Source organism: Anabas testudineus, chromosome 2, assembly GCF_900324465.2.
Source record: "Anabas testudineus chromosome 2, fAnaTes1.2, whole genome shotgun sequence".
Lineage (NCBI taxonomy): Eukaryota > Metazoa > Chordata > Actinopteri > Anabantiformes > Anabantidae > Anabas > Anabas testudineus.
The window spans coordinates 508,566-528,190 of NC_046611.1; the positions used below are offsets into that span (position 1 = coordinate 508,566).

At 40.5% G+C, this 19,625-nt stretch overlaps 1 protein-coding gene across 4 annotated transcripts; it reads right to left on the reverse strand.

Annotated features, from left to right (window-relative positions):
* Nucleotides 1-723: 723 nt before the first annotated feature.
* Nucleotides 724-16,837, reverse strand: LOC113163385 (sentrin-specific protease 7-like). Of its 4 annotated transcripts, XM_026361954.1 has the most exons (23): nucleotides 16,584-16,837; nucleotides 16,124-16,238; nucleotides 15,808-15,875; nucleotides 15,007-15,174; nucleotides 14,560-14,654; nucleotides 14,172-14,326; nucleotides 12,988-13,357; nucleotides 12,720-12,844; nucleotides 10,710-10,829; nucleotides 9,720-9,753; nucleotides 9,267-9,470; nucleotides 8,289-8,509; nucleotides 8,127-8,200; nucleotides 7,867-7,983; nucleotides 7,523-7,645; nucleotides 7,326-7,418; nucleotides 6,101-6,177; nucleotides 4,965-5,026; nucleotides 4,467-4,510; nucleotides 4,312-4,380; nucleotides 3,783-3,933; nucleotides 2,415-2,473; nucleotides 724-889 (listed from the first exon to the last, which is right to left on the reverse strand). In XM_026361954.1, exons 2-23 carry the CDS (start codon nucleotides 16,235-16,237, stop codon nucleotides 847-849), a joined length of 2,586 nt encoding a protein of 861 aa, XP_026217739.1. In that variant the 5' UTR covers nucleotide 16,238; nucleotides 16,584-16,837; the 3' UTR covers nucleotides 724-846. The 4 variants fall into 4 exon arrangements, with proteins under 4 accessions (XP_026217739.1, XP_026217736.1, XP_026217737.1 ...); XM_026361951.1 differs by lacking the exons at nucleotides 724-889; nucleotides 2,415-2,473 and adding an exon at nucleotides 3,103-3,429; XM_026361952.1 differs by lacking the exons at nucleotides 724-889; nucleotides 2,415-2,473 and adding an exon at nucleotides 3,103-3,429 and having other exon boundaries at nucleotides 16,545-16,837.
* Nucleotides 16,838-19,625: the final 2,788 nt, after the last annotated feature.

Consider the following 19,625-nt stretch of genomic DNA (forward strand, 5'->3'; position numbering starts at 1 on the left):
ACCCCCCTCCCCGTCCCTCCCCTGCTGCTTCACAGAGTCAACAATGGCAGACATCTTTTATTGGATAATGGGATTTACGGGAAGGAGAGGACACAAAAAAACGTTCCTACTCTACAGTCATCTATTGTAGATAGAGCAGCGGCTGGATGGCACCCTCCATGCAGGACACCAGGGTTCGAATCCCGGCGGTGTCCCACCTCCAGTAGGGGTCCTTAGGCGAGACCTCCTTACATTTACTCTCCCTTCCTATTTTCCAAACACTGTTTTATTGTCAATGTCTAGCAGCGAATCAGAGAGGCTGGATTCTGGCCGTGAACCGATCTAATCTTAACCTCCCATTGCTAAAATTAGCCTTCGCGACGGCCGCTGGGCCAAATCATGGCCTCATCCCTGTACTACCAGTCCTACTGGAGTGGGCCAGAGCAGGGACAAACAAGGCCAGAGTCATGGCCTCAAAGGTCAAAGGTCAGAGTCATGAAAGCAATGCCCCCTGGAGTTTATAGTGAAGTTTCCACCATTTGTACTGTAATTCCTTGCAATAGTGTAATATTACTATATTTTATCCACTAGAGTTTATTTTTATTGTACTTTGTTCTGTAATTAGTTTAAAAGTTGTTGAAGTTCATATTTGTCATAACTATGATTCGAATTTCAACAGCTTAACCGCTTTCTGTTAATGATGGTGCTCAGGTTGTTCTGTCTGTAAACGTATAAGATCTCCTTCAGCCTTGTGCCCTTCCAGTCTTATCCAGTTAATGAGCTGTAAGCTGATTGGTCTCAGTGGGGGGCACTTGGATGAAACCCAGAGATTACCAAACCAGCCCACACACACCCCTACACACACCCTTACACTGCAGCGTTAGGTTCAAGGGAGGGAGAAGAAGTGGACCTGGAGAAAAATGGAAGAGAAAGAGAATAGAAAGTGAACAAGTGTAATGATGATGAAGATGCAGACTGAGCTACAACAGTAACCCACTGACCTTTGACCTCAGATTAGACTAATACCAAGGTCATACTCTCCTTACTTTACTGATCCCCCAACACTCACTTACAGTTAATTATCTATTTAAGTCATTAAGTAGAAAAAGTCCCTCTACTTCTTCTTTTATACACATATTGTCATATTAATCAAAAACTCTGTTACAATAATTACTAATGCAGTAATTACAGTAACTGTTAGTGTGTGATCAGTATTCAATTCAATTCAATTCAATTTTTTTTCTATAGCGCTTTTTACAATTGACATTGTCACAAAGCAGCTTTAAACAACCAAAGAACAGTACATGAACAGTGAATGTGTATGATTCATAATAATCAGATTGTCCCTGATGAGCAAGCCGAGGGCGACGGTGGCAAGGAAAAACTCAGAGAAGGCAACAGGAAGAAACCTTGAGAGGAACCAGACTCAACAGGGAACCCATCCTCATATGGGTGATTACATGCTATGTAGGCAGCAGTCCAGTATAACAGTTCATGTCTATAAGTTAATGTGGAGTCCAGTTAGTTATTGCAGGCAGACTTGTTCCATTCCTGGACTATCGAGCATTGAGTCGAGACCTCCAAGAAACAGCTGCCGACGTCCGCCAAGGCCAAGAACAACTTCATAGTAGCTTGTGACCAAATCCAGTCTCCACACGCATCCCGTAGGGACCATACGGGGGATCCAAGTGACGAGATCTCCAACCAGAAGTTGGGCACCAGGACGAGTCAGACAGGTCCAGAGGGCAAAGTGTGGAATGACGTGTAGCTCGACAGAGAGACAGAAAGAGGGAAAAGAGAGACAGGAAGAGGGAAGAGCAGAAGAGGAGAGATAACAAGTACTAAGATGTATAACAGCTGTATCAGTACTACTACTAACATTAGCATGTTAATACTGGAATAATGCAGTAATTCTGCACACTCATTATCACCATGTATATACACACAGTACAGTATTTATACATTACTATTATATTATAACTATTAAAATAAATTTTACAGGACAATGATCAGTTTTTATTTTTCATCACCCTCTGTACATCACTACAACAGATTTAAATCAGCACATGAACATGACTTTAAAGCGTCTGACAAACGGGCTCCGATTGACAACTCTGGATGCTTGTGTAGGAATTACAGCCGTAGACAAAGTAACACTGAATCTAGCTGTTGGGTTGATGCTTCACCAGGTCTTTACTGCTGCTGTCTACAGTTCCTGCTTGTTTTTGGGTTGTTTTAGCTTCAGCTGGATTTAGTTCAGAACCGTTTAATCAGTCCATCTGAGCAGACGTTACAAGTCTAAACTGTCAGAAATCAGCCTGCTGCTGCCGTCAGCCGGCGTCTTTGGCCCACGCCATAACGCTGACGAGGTGGTCATGGTTCTATTACTCTTTACTATTAATCCATTTTAGATATAACTAGTTAAGGTGACTGACCTGTCCAGGGTGTCCCCCCTCCTCTCGCCCAATGACTGCTGGGATAGGCTCCAGCATCCCTGTGCCCGTTCAGAGGACAAGCGGTTAAGTTAATGGATGGATGGATGGTTAAGGAAACTAGCATGGAGCCAAAACAATAAATGTTGAGTCGCTGTCCAAATATCTGTGAACCAGTCTTTCCTTGCATATTACTGTACCTGGATTGAGAAGTATCTGCATGAACCAGTCAATCAGTCTTTGCCTTTGCTTTACATCGCCTGCCTACCATACATGAATTAAATCCAGATCTTCAGCCATAGAGCAAAACAAAAGCTGCAGCTCAAAGTGTCCTTGTAGTTTTATTTATATTAAACTCCACATTCTGCTCTTTATGAGACCAACATGACGCAGTTTTTCCTCCAAAACCCCAGCAACATTCATGTCTTTTGGACAAACGTCATGTGTTTTAAAGCAGTTTCAAAATAAGAGCCAATAAAAATTAAATCATTGCTTGCCGGCTATTAATAACACAAATAAAACTAATTATTAAAGCAAAGTTACAGTTTTAACATTAATAGTCACAAGCTGAAATGTAGTCTGGGTTTAAAATGAGAGCCTGAGAAAAGCCAGAAAGCTCACATTAAAATAAATGAGGTAATAAGAAAAGAAATGGGATGTGGTTTTAAAATAAAATCCAAACTGCTCGAAATGAAAATGAACACATTTATTTTATAGGAAGAAGTGGATAAAATACACTTAACTAATGAGGGAAGGAAGTTAAATTAAATAGTCACTGTATGCAATATTATCAGAGCGAGACTTGTGTTAAAGTAGAAAAATATAATTATTTATTGCACTGCTAAATTAACGGCTCGGTGTGAGGATCTTTGTTTTGGTCTCAGTTTTCTTCATCATGTCGCTGACTCTGGTGCATCCTCATTATCAGACTTTGGATCTCCTCTCGTTTCTGTCGCACGCGTTGCCGCAGAAACCAGTTGTCCAAACATAACGGGAAGTCAAAGTGCACGACAGGGTTCTGGGGAACCAATCAGAGAGCGCGTTTCAGTTTGGGAGGGTTCTCCATTTTGTTTTTTATGTTTTATAATAAATTGTGTATTCACAATATTTTAGAGCAACAAATATCTTCTGTTATAACTCGATTCTCGATTCGATACATATATTCTGTGTATTAAAAGTCTACTTTTTTCCAATAAAATCCTCGTTTTGTCCCGATATTCACAGGCTCCATTTTAAATTGTGCCTGTTTATTAAAGAGAACTTTTCTGTGTTTTAGTTTTGTTTTCGGAGATGTGAAAATGTTGGACCTACTCTGTAGATACCTGACACCTTCTAATAAAAACATTTATCCAGCTTTAGGTGTGTTGTTACCTGTAAAAAGCTCTCAGCGTACTGCAGCAGGTACAGTCCACAGTCGCTGCTGTTGTCCTGCAGAGGAACTCTGCAGTTGGAGCTCTTCATGTTGTCTGATGTGAAGAGACGAGGCGTTCCCCTCCGGACCTCCCACTCCACCTGCAGGTACCTGATAACAATAATAATAATGAATTTGAATGAATTTCACCTATCTCCTATGTGCTGTGAAGGAACATGCTGCAGTGATGAAACACTGAGCCTCATGTTCACTGTTGGATTCAAGTTTTGTTGCACAACACTTGTTTCTGACTGATAAAAACCTCCTGTTCGTGAAAAGCTGCACGTTCCTGATGTCTGATCATTAGCATAATAAACCATGTAAGACTGCTTGTTCTGTTTCGTTAGTGAGAGTTTGTATGACAAGGCTTTGTCACGGTTGTGTGAAGAATAGATCCAGTGCAGACCTAAACTATGTTTAGCCCGTCAACATGCAGCTGTTTGGATCTCATCATTTGAGCGACCTGAATGTCAAACGCGTCAAACTCACTCTCTGAGGAGTCTGCAGACGTTCTCGTGGTATGACAGCTTCAGTGAGTCCATGACCAGGATGCATGGCCTGGAAAAGACAAAGAAATCTCCACGTTTAGGAAACACTGAGCACCACCTGACCTGATGCCTGAATTCTGATTTCTGAAGACTCACCTCTTTAACACAGTGTCCCTCTGGCAGCCCTGCTGAGTGCACTCCTGCAGAAACAAACACAGAAACCTGGTATGTATATCAGCATTTACAACATTAACAACCAGCTTGTCCCAATAATATGTTGTGTCTCATTTGATGTGCTCAGAAAAGTGGTAAAATATCTACAGTGTAGATTATTTAATATTTACCATTTCCCATGAGCAGTACATGTTCACAAGCTAAACATCAAAACAGTGTGACGTCACGCCTGACATCAATTCCGTCACTATATTCTCTCTGTTACTTGAGAAAACGAGCAAGATTAAAAACATAGTTTGGTTCCTCAAACACTGAGCTGACGTTTTACTGTAAAAACTGATGGCCAGTGTTGTTGTTTGTCTCCTGAAATATGAAATAAAGAAGATTTGGTGATGTATTTTTGTTAGTCGTGTCAGTTTGGATTACAAAGGTTTGTTTAGGTCTCTAGAAATAAAAACACGAAGTTTGGTTTCCATTTACCGGCGACTGCTGTGAGCTCAGACTAAAAGCTGAAGTTTTTCCTGCCTCTCGCTCTGATGCACCTGAAACAACAACAAAAGAAAAGTTTTTACTGAAGAAGAATCATGAAACAGTTGATTGTACTATTAAACATTAAGTACATTATGATCAATCTCTCAATATCAATATCTCAATACAACATGGCTTCCTCTGTGAATGTAGCTGTACAAAGATGTTTTGTAAATCTGCATATTATTGTATCAGGTCATTTATTTATTTTTTATTATTTCTTCACTTTGCTGCTCTGACACCTGAACTAATTCCTTTTACTGAACCAAATAAACAGCAAGTGACCGTCAACGACTCAGTTACTCTACAGGATTTAAACTGCTGCTTTTCCAGCCATTCAGTCAGAACTGATGAAGCTTCTGGATAGAAGGTGAAACGTCAACAACTCCAGTTGTTACTGAACAGCAACTTTGGAATAACTATGACCTGGAAGACTGAGAATCTTCACAGACAAGGAACTGAATAAACAACAATCAAAGCTCTAATTCAGAAATTAAGTCAGGTCACGTCTCTGTTGGGCTGAAAACGGACTGGGATTCAAATGGTGATAAAACCTGAATCATGCACAGAAATCTTTCTCACAAATAATCCCTTCAAACTCATTTCTACTGTAGATTAGTTGGGTCTAGCTACGTTTAAAACAGGGTGGAACAGAGTCTACAGTGTTTAAGTGTCTACACAGAGAAAGTTTAGCCAGATTCAACCTGTGCTCCACTATATTTATATATTTTTTTAAACTGCTAAAATGTTCAGACTTAAAAGCCAAAATGGAAACTATTCAAGAGTAAAGTACGAGATATTTTTCACAGAGTTCTGTTTTTAGGTGCCTAAATAGAAACAAAAAACATAGCACGAGATGTCTCCAACTCCAAGTGGAGCTCACAGTCTTCAGAGGAATGTGGAACATTTGATCCTTTAATGTTTGCTGTGAAGAACATGGAGTTTTAATCAGTGCTGAGAGAACACGGTGCCCCAAATAACACCGACACGTCTGGTGGCAATTAAAGATGTTCTATTAAACTCTACTGACTGGAAGAAACACTCTACATTACACATTCTACTGCAGTAAATCAGGTCAGAACACAAACCTGTTCGGCTCTGAAACTCCTCGAACTGAACCTCCTCCAGACCCGGGAAACAGACCACCACCAGGTACCAGTGAGCTCTAACACAGGAAACAACAGAGTGTTGGTCAACAAAGCAGAAGGTGAACAAGAAAGAACTTTCTGTTCAACAAGACCAAACAACACACGTCAGCTTCAGCACCTGACGCTCAAGTTTACGATTTTCCAATCGGCGCCAAACACGTTTTAACTTCAACATCCAAACATTTTCCTGCAGCACATCTGCACAGGGTAGAAACTAGCAGAACTGGCAGAAAGCACACATGTGCTCTCAAATATATCACACTCTCATGAAAAGAGCTTGGTGTATCTGCAATTGGTTTTAACAGGGAGCTGTATTTAAAACAATTTATCAAAATCACACTAAAACAAAAGCTAAAATCTCTCATTAAAACAATGACAATATAAAAAGTGTAATAAATAAATTAAATTATAAAAAATGTATCAAGACGTCCAAAAAACAACAATTAGTGGGATTAAAATGACAAAAACTGTATAAAATGGCAGAAAACTGTAGTATATGTATTCAAACTGTGTAAAATATTTTATAAAAATAACCTAAGGGACAAAAATGAGGAAAGAAAATGAAAATGTAATAATTACTAAACTAAAATGACATGAATATGACGACGAATATTTGAATTTGATAAGGCTCAACTACTTTTGTCTCCATTATCTGCACAAGCATCTTCAGTTTGTCTGTGGACCAAATCTTCACAAAGTGACCCTGACGGATTAAGTTCCTCAGGTTCCAGACTACAGTGAATTAGCAGCAAAAGAGCACCAAGATCTGTTAAAGCAATCAAGTAACATCAGATATGATCCAGCAGAGGTGACTGAGTCAGTCACTCTGTCACCCACTTGGTAGGTGGAGACGCTGATGAGGTGTTCGTATTAAAGCAAAATTACAGAGTTTATACTGAAACGTCCCAACAGAGGTTGAAACTCCAGAGCGGCGCCTTTAAATCTGGGACAAAGAGCTGAAGTCAGCTCTGACCCACATCCACCTCCAACAAACTGCTGACCTTCTCCACTAAATACTCTAACATGGATTTTAGAGCGTCTGCTCAACTCAGACAACTGAACTCGCGACTAAAGAAGACACGTTGTAAACTCATATTACATTTCTCTGTCACTTCTATTTCATATTTGTAGAATCATTCAGAGGGAAATCAGCACAGTTTCTTACTCTTGATTGACAGGCACAAACAGGAAGTCTTTGGTGAAAATGTCAACATGGCGGGTCCATGTTTTCACCCTGTGATGCCTCATGTGACGGTCGCTGATAAATAAGGACAGAACAAGTTAGACTGAAATCTGATTCAAAAGTCGAACAACTCAGGTACAGGAGGAACCACCGTTATCTTTCAAATTAAAAGCTCTTACGGGACAGAGGGGGCGTCATCCTCCCCGGCAGCTCTCCGTCTGCTCAGCTGTTTGTAGAAGAAGCTGCTGAAAATGTGACTCCGCTCGGCCACAGAGCCTCCGACTCCCTCCAGGAGGAGATACCTGCAGCAGGAGGAGGAGGAGAATCAGGACACCGTGGTGACTGAGAGGAACTACAGCTGCATACAGCGAGTTGGAAAGTAATGTTAAATGTAGATATAGTGAGTCTGGAGGTAAAACCAGTCACTAAGGAACCGTGTGAGTTCATTTCACAGCTGAAGTGAATCAAACCAAATCAGATTTCAGAAATATCTAGTTTTCATGTTCTCGACTGTTTGACTGACTTGAGGTAGAAGTCGATGATGACATCGTTGAGGAACTCGCCGCTCTTCAGACAGGCCAGATCCTCCTTCGTAACTGTGATCCGGCCTTTACAGGGCGCTGCAGGATACTGGATCAACCTGAACACCAACAAGATGCTTAAATTATTTCATCTTCACTGTCTTGTGGATTTATGAGACCTCCACTGGATTGTTTGTTACTTTAGTAGTCGATTAACTGTCCAACCTGACTCAGATCAACAGACTGGCTATCCTGGTTTTACCTGGAGGAAAGCTGCTGCAGACCAATAGAGGTCAGGTTGGACTTTCTCTGGCTGCTTCTAGCTGGAGTGGACTTCTAAAATAAAAGAGATAAGAGATGCTTGAAGGTGCTGATCCCAGTGTTTCCAAAAAGGGGGAGGAGTCAAAAGGGGGTGAGGTCTTACTGCAGAGTGTCCTAGCAGTTTGAGGAGGTGCTGGTCTAGAGGAGGCGGACAGCTGTGGAACAGCAGCAGCCCGTCTGTCCAGTCTAGAGGGGAGGTCGGCCCGTTGGAGGAGGTGCGTCCCCTCTGGTACTGCTCCATGTCCAGGATGGAGGCCAGCAGCGCGGTCTGAAGCTCCTGCAGCTGCTCTTTCAACACCAGCAAGAGAAAGGAGCACGGTCGACCTGAAGAGTCCAGGAGACGAAATTAAGAGTTACCCACTTAAACCAGTGTCTAGTTGTGTACTGGCCCAGTCTGCCAGTCTTTGTATCCCTCTCTATATCCTTTTCTGAGCTGAAACCTTGACGTGTTTCTCCCCACAGGATTCTTCTGCAGTGGTCAATGTTTTTCCTGTTCTGATCATTTCAGAACCATAATCAGTATGTGCAGCCAGACACAACATCTGCCATTTAACTACTCCTGATTGGCCGGTGGCTCAGAAGAAACTGTCTGATTGGATAATTTTCCATTTTCTAAGTAACTTCAGAGATTCAGTCAAATTTTCATTCAGACAATCCCCATTTTTGGACTTCAGGGTACGCACTAATGCGGAGATTGTCTGTGCAAGAGGACGGATCACTACATAGATTCTGGCCTGTAAAAGCATGACCTGTGTAGTCTGCTGCGTCAGTCTACAGACAGATGTAAGGTTCTTAATTTACTTCTTTTTTAAATGGAAATTTATAACAATCTCTTTGAAACCTCAAGGACAGCATAATTTCACAGTTTAGTGTTGTTTTTGTGTGGTTTGTGATGACATTTTTGGTTTGAGAAAACAGCATCCGAGTGAGAGCTGCTTGCATTTTATTCAACTATAGACAGTGATGGAAACTACAACACTTTTCACTCAGCGTATTACTTAGCTAATTTTAAGTGAGTGTTTGCAGGACAAACAGCAGCTTATTTTTCGTGTGTTAAATGTCAGATTAACCCTGAGTTTACCTGAGGTAGAGGTGGGGGTCTGGATGGTGCAGAGCTCCTTCTGCAGCAGGTTAGCCTGAGCATCTGACACCCACAGGAAGAGCAGTGATGGGGCTGGAGCCTCCCAACCAGCCAGCAGAGATCCACCCTGAGCAACGCCTCCATCCCAAACACCGTAACCCCGAACCTGAGACGCCACCACCGTCACCTCCCCATCCTCCACTCCTGGTGGAGACAAAACATCACATCACATCACATCACATCTTAATTACATTTTTCTAAGATGTTCGTGTGTGTTTTGTGCCAAAGCAAAATTCACAGTTTCAACAAGACCTATGTAAACAACTTGATGATAATAATTATTTTTCTTTTCAGTTTCTCTAGTGTCATAAAACCAAACTCAAATTCACATTTAGATTTTGTGTAGTCCACCAGAGTTCAGTTAAAACAGTGACATTTAAAATCTGTTATTACCTTTCAGAGGAATACTGATGCCGCTCTCACTGATCTAAACAGAAAAAAGAGAAATATTAAAACTGTGCAGCATGATTTACAGAACAGAAAAAAATAAACATCTGTACACAATAGTCCATTTTAAACATTAGACATCATTACATTATTATTATTATTTAATTAGGACACCGTTTGTGGAAATGTTCACAAAAATACAGAAAAATCTATATTTTATTTCACCTCTGTAGTTTTTATTGTGTTTGTTCCTGGGTTGGTCTTTTGTTTCCAGTTACTTTTTCTCGCCTTGTAAGATTTTGGAGTCGTACGTCATGTGTTGGGTGTTTGTTACAAAATAAACAAAAATAATTATACAAATACGAACACATTGAACAGAAAAGCATCTGTCTTCTTGTTTGTCGTTTGTAGATTTGATCAGATCCCCACTAGGTGGTTTGCTTACATGCTGACCCACTAACCTGTTCCTCTCCTGCCCTCCTGGTTTTTATGGTGCTCTAACTAAACCCGGCATGCCGCCAGACCTCATGCTTCGTCTTAATAGCTCGTTAAAGGCTGAAATGTTAACGGTTTACAGCACCGGTGGGGGGGTTTCTCCGTTGTTACAAAGTTTGACTCGCTGCCCACTTCAGCAACTCTGGAAGCTGTGAGGGGACTTTTCAAGTATTTTTATGCCAAAATAATTGAGAGGTTTTCTGAAGAGACACTTGAATGGATCCAAAGTAATAAGTTTAAATGTAAACACACAATCAAAGACAAAAACTGGCATTCAGACAGCACAATGGAAACACGTGAATGATTAAGACTACAGGTCAGGCAGCTGAAAACAATCTGCAAATGTACAGAGTGCATACTGTGTGTGTGTCAGGGCCAAAGAGAAACAAGCTGAATGTGTTGGACCTGTTTCTTTACGGTGCTTGAGGTTCCAAAAAACATGACACAAATCAGAGAAGCTGTTGTCATTTTGTAGCTGAACATGGACGAAATCTCACTCACCATCACCTTCCCGTTGGCATCAACATGTGCCAGACCAGCGTGAAGCGAAGTGAACTCCAGCTGCAGGAACGAAGGCGGCATAAGTGACTTCTCTACATCTCCTTCATCTCTGGAACAAGCCTGTCAGACAATACACGACAACATTTAACACTTAGATACACACAGTCAGGAGGTGTCATGTCAGCTTGCACCTTTAGACTTCATCGTCTTTTGTGTTAAATAGAAACTTCTGCTCTGACATAGCAGTGTTCAACGCGTCGTATTAAAAAACATTTGCTTAGTATCTGGTCTTACTCTTAAGGGACATCACATTTCAGCAACCAAAGTGTTACAACAGAGCTTTCTTAGTCTAAACCAAAAGAATCAGTTGGTGAGGTAACATGACTCAACAACTTTTATTGAAACCTGTAAAAAAAACCTGGTCTAACCTTCAAACTACTGAACAACACTTTGTGTAAGCAATAAAACTTCATGAATTCATGAGAAGACTCTTGTTTTGCCAGCAGGTGGACCGACATGACCACGCTCAGTCATAAACCAGATCTGGGTCACGCTGTGCTTCTTCATTTACCAGCACTCATCCTGTGACAGGACAAAACCTCAAAACAAATCTTTTTACGAAGACTCTCAGCTGGTTCCAGGATCAGGTCCAGTAAACACCAATAAACGCGCTACAGTCCATTCACAACCAGTCTGGATCTGCTTAGAGTCCCACAGGGTCTGACGGTTGTTTACAGGTCTGCAAACCCACAAATAATCTGCATGACTCAACCTCAACATGCAACAGCCCCGAGACACAAACTGGGTCCATCCTCTGGTCCTGCACGGGACAAAACTGCAAACAGACCAGAGGGACCATTTCATGTTTTTTCTGGAACCTCCTGTTTGAAATGACGTGTTCACGTATGTTCACCTTGTTCACACACGACCTTTTCCACATGTACCTCATTAACATCAGTCTTTTAAGGATTCCATTCCTCCACCTTCGCTCTTATTTACACACATGTTCTCCATCTTGCTCTCACTGACTTTCATTCCCCTTCTCTCCTGTGTGAACCTCCATCTCTCCAGGTTAATTTCAGTCTGCTCCCTACTCTCACTACAGTTTAAAATGGAGTCTCCTGTCTGATCTCATCTGTTAACCTGTCCATCACCACTGTAAATAAGAAGGGACTCGCAGTCGATCCTCGGTGCAAACCCACCTTTACCCTATACACTTACCAGTACCACCCTAACATATTTCTACAAGAACCTGACTTCCTCAGACCCCAGCTCCTTTGTTGGCACAAACAACCAGTGCAGCTCCTTCTGACCTCCTCCGTATCTCCATCAACTTCCCCAAGCAAACATTACATCTGTAGCGTGTTTTTTCAATTCAAAGCAGCTCTGGTATCTGAACAGCTGATTTTTCCTCAAGCCTTTGTGTTGTGTGTGGAATCTAGGTCTTTGTTATTAGCTGTTAGCTATGAACTGTTATTAGCACATGTTACACGATGTGTGCCGCGAGCTGCAGAACCTAAAGAAGCTTTTCTGCCCAACACATTCTACCGTAACGTCATTATTTAATTCTATTTTCAAGCTAGTTTGGCTGTGATGCAAAAAAAAACCTTTTCACTTTTCCTGTGCAAGTTGTGGAGCTAAAACTGAAACACAACTAAAACTGATCCCTAAACCTGAGATCATGTAGTTTACATGTGAAAACAACCACACCTGAAGCCCTCGAAACTCTATCAAAAATTGTGCTGAGCTGCTCTCCAGAAAATGAACTGTAGTGAATTCATTATTGACCCTCCTTTAGGACAAACTTTTTATTTTTATACCCAATGTTGAACCAGGTCTGATCCAGTCTGGACCAACAGTGACTAGCAGAAAACACAAAAAGAAAAGCAACCAAACAGACATGTTTGTATTTACTTTACTTCCTGTTAATCAGCTTTTCAATCCTTGTAAAGCTGCAGGACCTCAGTTTAGGAACCACAGCTTTAACTAGCAGGACGGCTGTGTCTCTACCTGTATCTGCTCTGACTTTCCTAGATGGCAATCATCCGTTCGGCTGCTGCAGCTTTGTGACGATCTTTTTGCTCCATCTCCATCGTCGTCGTCGTCTTCCTCCTCCTCTTCGCTCGACAGCACAACTGTAAACATAATCACAGATAAACTGAATTATTACTTTTAACAGTGATTTGACTACTTTATTGTTGTTGTCATTTTTAATGAGCAGATAATCTGTCATAACAACCCCTGACAGATTGGGCTGACCCAGGTTTGTGGCACTCACTGGGTTCTGCCGGAGTCTGTCTGGGTTTGTTCAGCCGCAGCCGGAGAACCGCCGATCTGTTTTGCAGCTTCTTTTCTCTGAACTCCTTCCACCTCTGTCTCTCCTTCTCCCTCACATCCTCTGTTCGGCTGTTACTGGCTGCGAGCCACGACATCCTGTCCAGAGTCCGTCTGGGGCCCGGTGACGTTTTCGGCGTCAGGACCAACTTCGCAGAGGAGGATGAGGAGAGTCTGCAGGGGGGAGTTTTATCTGCTGGGGGGTTGTTTCTGGTTGTGGACGGAGACTCAAAGTCATCCGCTGACGTCTGATCTGAACTGGAGAGAGAGGAGTTCCTCTTCTGCGACTTCAGGGGAGATTCAGGAGAGTTGGTCTGAAACAACAAAGACTCTCAAATTAAAGGACAAATCTACAGTTTAGTTTGTTACTCCACACAGAGATTCATATATTATATTAATATATATTATATATGCGTTCATCAGAGGACATTAACATCATTTTACCAACCAAATCAGACTCTAAGACAGCACAAATGTTTCTTTCTTTACTTTGAGCTTAACCTCTTCAGACCTGGTGTACACATGCGTGTACATCACATTTTCGGTTTTTGTGCGTTCTAGCTGATCGCAACTGTTACACAGCCTTTCACAAATGTGTGTAAAGAAAAGGTCATTGCTAGTTTTTAATGCAAAATGTTTTGAATGTGTTATAATTTGTTGTTGTAGGCATATGATGTCTTCCTGAAACTGTTTGTGAAAAGATGATGCTAAGTTTTTATACTTATCAGGTTCCTATAAGCCCAAATAGCAAAGAGAAATAAAAAATAAATATCAAATTAGAGCTCGGGTGTTAAGAGGTTGAATATTTCAACAAATTTTAACTTTTTAGTTTTTCGAAAATGTAGCCCAATGGAATAATAAAATATAAAAGGTCCAAAACTACTTTAAATGTAGGCATATTCTGTGCAAACTTTGTTTAACAGACATATAAAGTAATTAGATTTCTGTTAACATGAGATAATCAAACAACGTTAATGTCAAGATGCAGCACAAACAAACTGACACTGAGCCAGTGCCCTGTGCCCCAAAGAACAGAATTAATTTCATATTGTTAAAAGAAATTCAGTAATCTTGTCCATTGATGATGAAATCTGTTCCCCAACTCTGGCTGTGACCTTTGACCTTTACCTTTGCCTCATCAGCGTCTAATTTGGACTTAGTTCTCCACCACCTTCTCTCTCCCAGAGGGGACAAACTCAAATTCCCAGCATGCTTCTCTCTTCGAAGCTCAGCCAGAGAGTCCACAGACTCCACAGAGATGCTTTTAATCGACGAGGACGAACCTGGAGGAGAAAATATTTGCAGTGAATCACCATTCCTCTGATTCCTGAGGTTTCTACAGATTTCTATCGATTGCAAAGAAGTTTAAAGTTAATTACGAATACAACAAACATGTCTGAACATGTATCTGAAGAGTGTGACATAACTGAAGGTTAAAGATCAACCTATAAATGACCCAAATCTTTTCAAAGCATTATTGAAGCTGCAGGATAACTAAATAAATCTGATATTTTACCATTAAGTTCACTTTTCTTCTTCTGTGGTGGAGATGGATGCTCTAAAGCCCCTTCAGGCTGCAGCAGTCGATCTGACGCTCTCTTAGGACGCCACCTGGTGGACGTAACAAGAGGGGGTAGCTTGGTAAGAATACAGAACTTAATTCAAAAATCTGTTTCTAAGCAGCCATCACTGACATGAAAAAAAAAAATATTACAATAACAGTTTACACCAGATGAGATAAAACATTTACATTTAGTCATTTATCGGACACTTTTATCCAAAGCAACTTGAGTGATTTTCACGAGGTGTTAGTGTGAGTTTGTAGTAGCTTCAGCTTAGAACATCACACATTGAAACATTTGCCTTTATTTTAGGTTTGGATGCTGGCAGATATATCATGTCATATTTTATTATATGAATTCAATTTATGCATTTTTGCTTTGTCAGATGATCGTGAACTCACCCAATCGAGAGACAATCTGAGGATGATTCCGACCTCCGACCTGGCTGAGACTTGTGGCTCCAGGCTCCTGGAGATTTGTGATTGGCTGCTGATGATACACCTGTGTTTGGGCTGTTGAGTCCCAAAAGGGTTTTCACCACATCTCTGAATAGAGGTTTACACGGCTTGCTGGAAACACATGTACAACAAAGACTGGTTTAACACAACTGTCTTTTTTAAATAGATATAAAATATATATATACAGTGGCAAGAAAAAGTATGTGAACGTTTTTCATGAATGAAATTTAATGATTTTCTGCAATAATATGTCATAAAATGTGATCTGATCTTCATCTAAGTCAAGAGTATTACCAGATATAATGTGCCTAAAATAATAACACAAACAATGTTAATCTTTAATGAGAACAACAAAAAGTGTGAGTGGAAAATATAGTGCCACTGTAAATAGAACAAATCTTCTATCTTCAAGTCTCCTGACTCTGTACCACTACAGTCTAAATCCTCACTGTGTTGTAATGAATCGTACACTGTGTTTTGTGTCGTATACTTGCTGTCAATCCACAATAGGCTATAAATATTGATCCAATTTCATTAATCTATTTTACATATTTTACATATTCTGTATATATATATTGAGTTTTTCTGTATTGATGTTAATGGTTATGTGTATTTATGTTGGTGTTGGATCTTTTCTGTTTGTGGTTCCTTTTCTTTCTGTCTGTGTTGAGATCAACTGTAATGAGGCAAAACTATTTCCCTCTGGGATTAATAAAGTTTTTTGATTCTTGAATCTTCACGAACCTCTGCCTGAGTGAGTTCCCAGCATGCATCCTGTCTGCTCCTCCTCCGCTGGACCGATCACTGTAGCTCTGTTGAGAAAAAACAACACACACACAAACCCTGTGAAGTGGAGCAACAAAATAAAATGTAAAATTAACAGCAATAAAACATACTGAGACTGATCAGTGCATTTTGTTTTTGAAAGCAGGGTTGTACCTTGAAAACTACAGAAATCCTGACATAACACCTTTAGAGGATCTCAAAGTTACATGTGAATGAGTTACAACAACTTTGCAGAGACAACAGATCTCATACCACTTTGTAGAAATGATACCACCTTAAACTGTGGGGAGGTGTTCTGGAGACGGGACAGAGGAGACTGCACGTGTAGGTCAGTGGAATCACAACCTGTTGGATGTTTCTTCTTGGGAATTTTGAACGGAGAAGCCATGCTGACAACAAAGAAGGAAATACACAAACTCAGACCGAACCTCTAAACAAAAACACAGAATGATTGTGGATTATTTCTATGCCGAATTTATCAGAAAACGGACTAATTCGTATAAAGTCTTTACATTCATTCAGTCTTGTTTGTATTTTTTTTTTTTAGCATGAGTCCTTAAATACAAACTTTTCTTAGCGGGAATCGTGCTGAAGGAGACTTTTTATGTGAATTCCTATTTAATCTGGTCTAAGGCAATAGGTACTATTATCTGTCACTTCACTACTTACACGAAATTCAAAAGCAGGTTACTTACACGAAGCTAAATCAGCCTTCAAGATTGATTTTTACCAACCTTATGTCAGCCGGTGCAGCCAGCTAAGCTGCTAAGTGTCCGGTTAGCCTGAGTTAGATGCGAGCTGACTTCTTCTTCTTGCTAAATGTTCGTAAATTCTCCGGCCTACTCATGTGGTAGGTAGTCTGTGCTGTTCGGTTGGTTAAAAAGCAAAATCGGTTAAAAAGCACATTTCTGTAAACTAAAGGTTTGAGAAGAAGCTACTTTCCTTCAAACATTTAGCTAGCAGCCAGAGAAATGACAACAATCATACACGTAAGAGAACGTCTCTGACGTTGCAGATACGTAATCACGTTTCTATTTAGCTTTATTGATAAAAACACACATTACACTTAGTAATTAGAAAAGTTTCATTTATTAGTAATTGATATCTGATCATTTCTGTACGTTTAGTCTTTAGAACCTTATTAACTGAGAATATCTGTAATGTACCACTACTTTAACTACATAAACTACATGAATTCTTCTCCCCCACTGCCAACACAGTCAACAGGCAAATAAACAACAACAACAACAACAATAATAATAATAATAACTAAAAAATTGAAAAGCAAAGCAGCAAATAAGAAATAAAATGACGTGATTTACATTTGTATGGTAAGACTACCACTAATACTAATAATAATACTAATCATCATAATAATAATACACAAATAATACCTCAATGTTCCTGAATTGTCCAATTTCTTAAGAGGAGAAGGAGAATTACATGTTTCCTTTGAGATGTTATGAGCAACCACATTAGAAAAAAATACAATTTATATGAACAGTTGAATTTCATTTGTTTAAATATTTTTATTTTTATTATACACAGTATAATAAAAATGTATTTTATGCAATTGATTCTAAATGTGCATAAGAATATTTGATATTATTTACATATACAAAATGCAGAATAAATGAATGCAGCAGAGATGGCACAAGTAAATTACAAGAATAAAAATTACTGCATTCATTCATACATAGTATAAACTTACCGTATGTACTGCTTCACAGTTTTACTGTTCACTTCTAACCTACTGTCAGACATTGAACTGTGCAGCTTTAAGTGTCACACACAAATTTTAAGGGGCAGTTTTTCATGACTGATTAAAACATCCATCAATGATTCATACCTAGCTGATATTAAGTGGCTGATTTAAAAAGCAATTTGTGAAAAAAAAAGGAGAATAGCTGACAGCGGCTTCTCATGTGTACTTTGGTTCAGATGACTCACAGCCCACCACTGAAGTCACTGTTAGATCATTTCCTGGCAAAGCTTTATTCCAGCATTCTGGACAACAATCGTGTTCGTGTGGTTTCTGAAAGAAATATAAAAATCCCAAATCCACCATAGGTAGAACAATGACATGTTGTTTTCTCCTAACATTTGGCATGAGTGAATACACCGTTTACATGTTATACATACCACTGCCACAAGAGGGAGGCCTGGCAACAATATTCAGCTAAATCACATGTAAGTCTGTAGTGAACTTGCCTCATATTGACCTACACTTTGAGAACTATCTGTTCTGAGGCTGCAGGTTTACTTGTGGTTCCTAGAGTTTCCAGATGTAGAATGGGAGGCAGAGCTCAGTGTATCAGTAGAGTTCCCCCAGCAGACTAACCTATGTCAGCAGAACTAAGAGATGGTTCAGAGTCACCTGATCCATCTCTAACTATAAGCTTTATAAAAAAGGAAAGTTTGAAGTCTAGTCCTAAATGTAGAGAGGGGGTCTGCCTCCAGAACCTGAACTGTCCACTGTCCGAGAGCTGCAGCTTCTTCAGGATGATGGAGAAGTTTCCTTTATTGTACAGATCCTCTCTCCTTTCTCCTGTGTCAATGCAAATGCCACCATTTCATGTCATTAACTTTGTGTCTTCTCTCTCTTTTAGTTGTGTTTCCTCCTCTCTGTCTCCCTCTCTCTGTACTTTTCTGCAGGTATCCTCGGCCTGGAGCTGTACATCTCCAGAATCCAGTTCACCTGCCCAATGTTCTTGCTGCTTGTTGTTGTCTTTATTGCCTGCTGTTCTTTTCTCTCTTCTCTTTCCACTCACCCTAACCGGTCGAGGTAGATGGCCGCCCACTATGAGCCTGGTTCTGCTGGAGGTTTCTTCCTCTAAAGGGAGTTTGTTCCTCTCCACTGTTGCCTAAAACTTGCTCAAATGGGATTGTTGGGTTTTCTGTATCATTTTTTTATATAATTATACTCTGTATAATCTTAAACCTTAAAAACTGTAAAGTGCCTTGAGATGTAAATTGGCGCTATACAAATAAAACTGAATTGAATTGAACTGAATTGTGCCCTGCACGTTCAGCCAGAGACTTATTAACATCAGGTGCTCCTTTTTACCTGTGACCTTCACTCTCTACAAATCCTCCTCCCTCTATAAGGGGTGGGGAACTGACAATTGATGTCTTATAATTGCTGTCATTCCACTCTAGTCTATAAATATTGACCCATTTTCATTCATCTCACATATTCTGTACTTATATTGAGTTTTTCTATATTGATATTGAACCTTGGACCTTGTTCTACCCTGGACCTTGTTGTACCGTGGACTTGTTGAACCCTGAACCTTGTTCTACCCTGGACCTTGTTGAACCCTGGACCCTGTTCTACCGTGGACCTGTTGAACCCTGAACCTTGTTGAACCCTGGACCTTGTTCTACCCAGGACCTTGGTCTACCCTGGGCCTTGTTGAACCCTGGACCTTGTTCTACCCAGACCCTTGTTGTACTCTGGACCTTGTTGAACCCTGGACCTTGTTCTACCCAGAACTTTGTTCTACCCTGGACCTTGTTGAACCCTGGACCTTGTTCTACCCAGAACTTTGTTCTACCCTCGACCTTGTTGAACCCTGGACCTTGTTCTACCCAGAACCTTGTTCTACCCTGGATCTTGTTCTACCCAGAACCTTGTTCTACCCTGGAACTTCTTGAACCCTGGACCTTGTTGAACCCTGGACCTTGTTCTACCCAGAACCTTGTTCTACCCTGGACCTTGTTCTACCCAGAACCTTGTTCTACCCTGGAACTTCTTGAACCCTGGACCTTGCTGA

What these genes read in the sequence shown, in the direction of transcription:
- LOC113163385 (XM_026361951.1), bottom strand. Translation starts at nt 16,237, where the DNA reads ATGGCTTCTCCGTTCAAAATTCCCAAGAAGAAACATCCAACAGGTTGT. An exon ending in ACACCTCCCCACAGTTTAAG is followed by an intron (nt 15,876 to 16,123) that starts GTGGTATCATTT and finishes TTTTCTCAACAG; the next exon opens with AGCTACAGTGATCGGTCCAG. An exon ending in GATGACGCCCCCTCTGTCCC is followed by an intron (nt 7,419 to 7,522) that starts GTAAGAGCTTTT and finishes CTTATTTATCAG; the next exon opens with CGACCGTCACATGAGGCATC.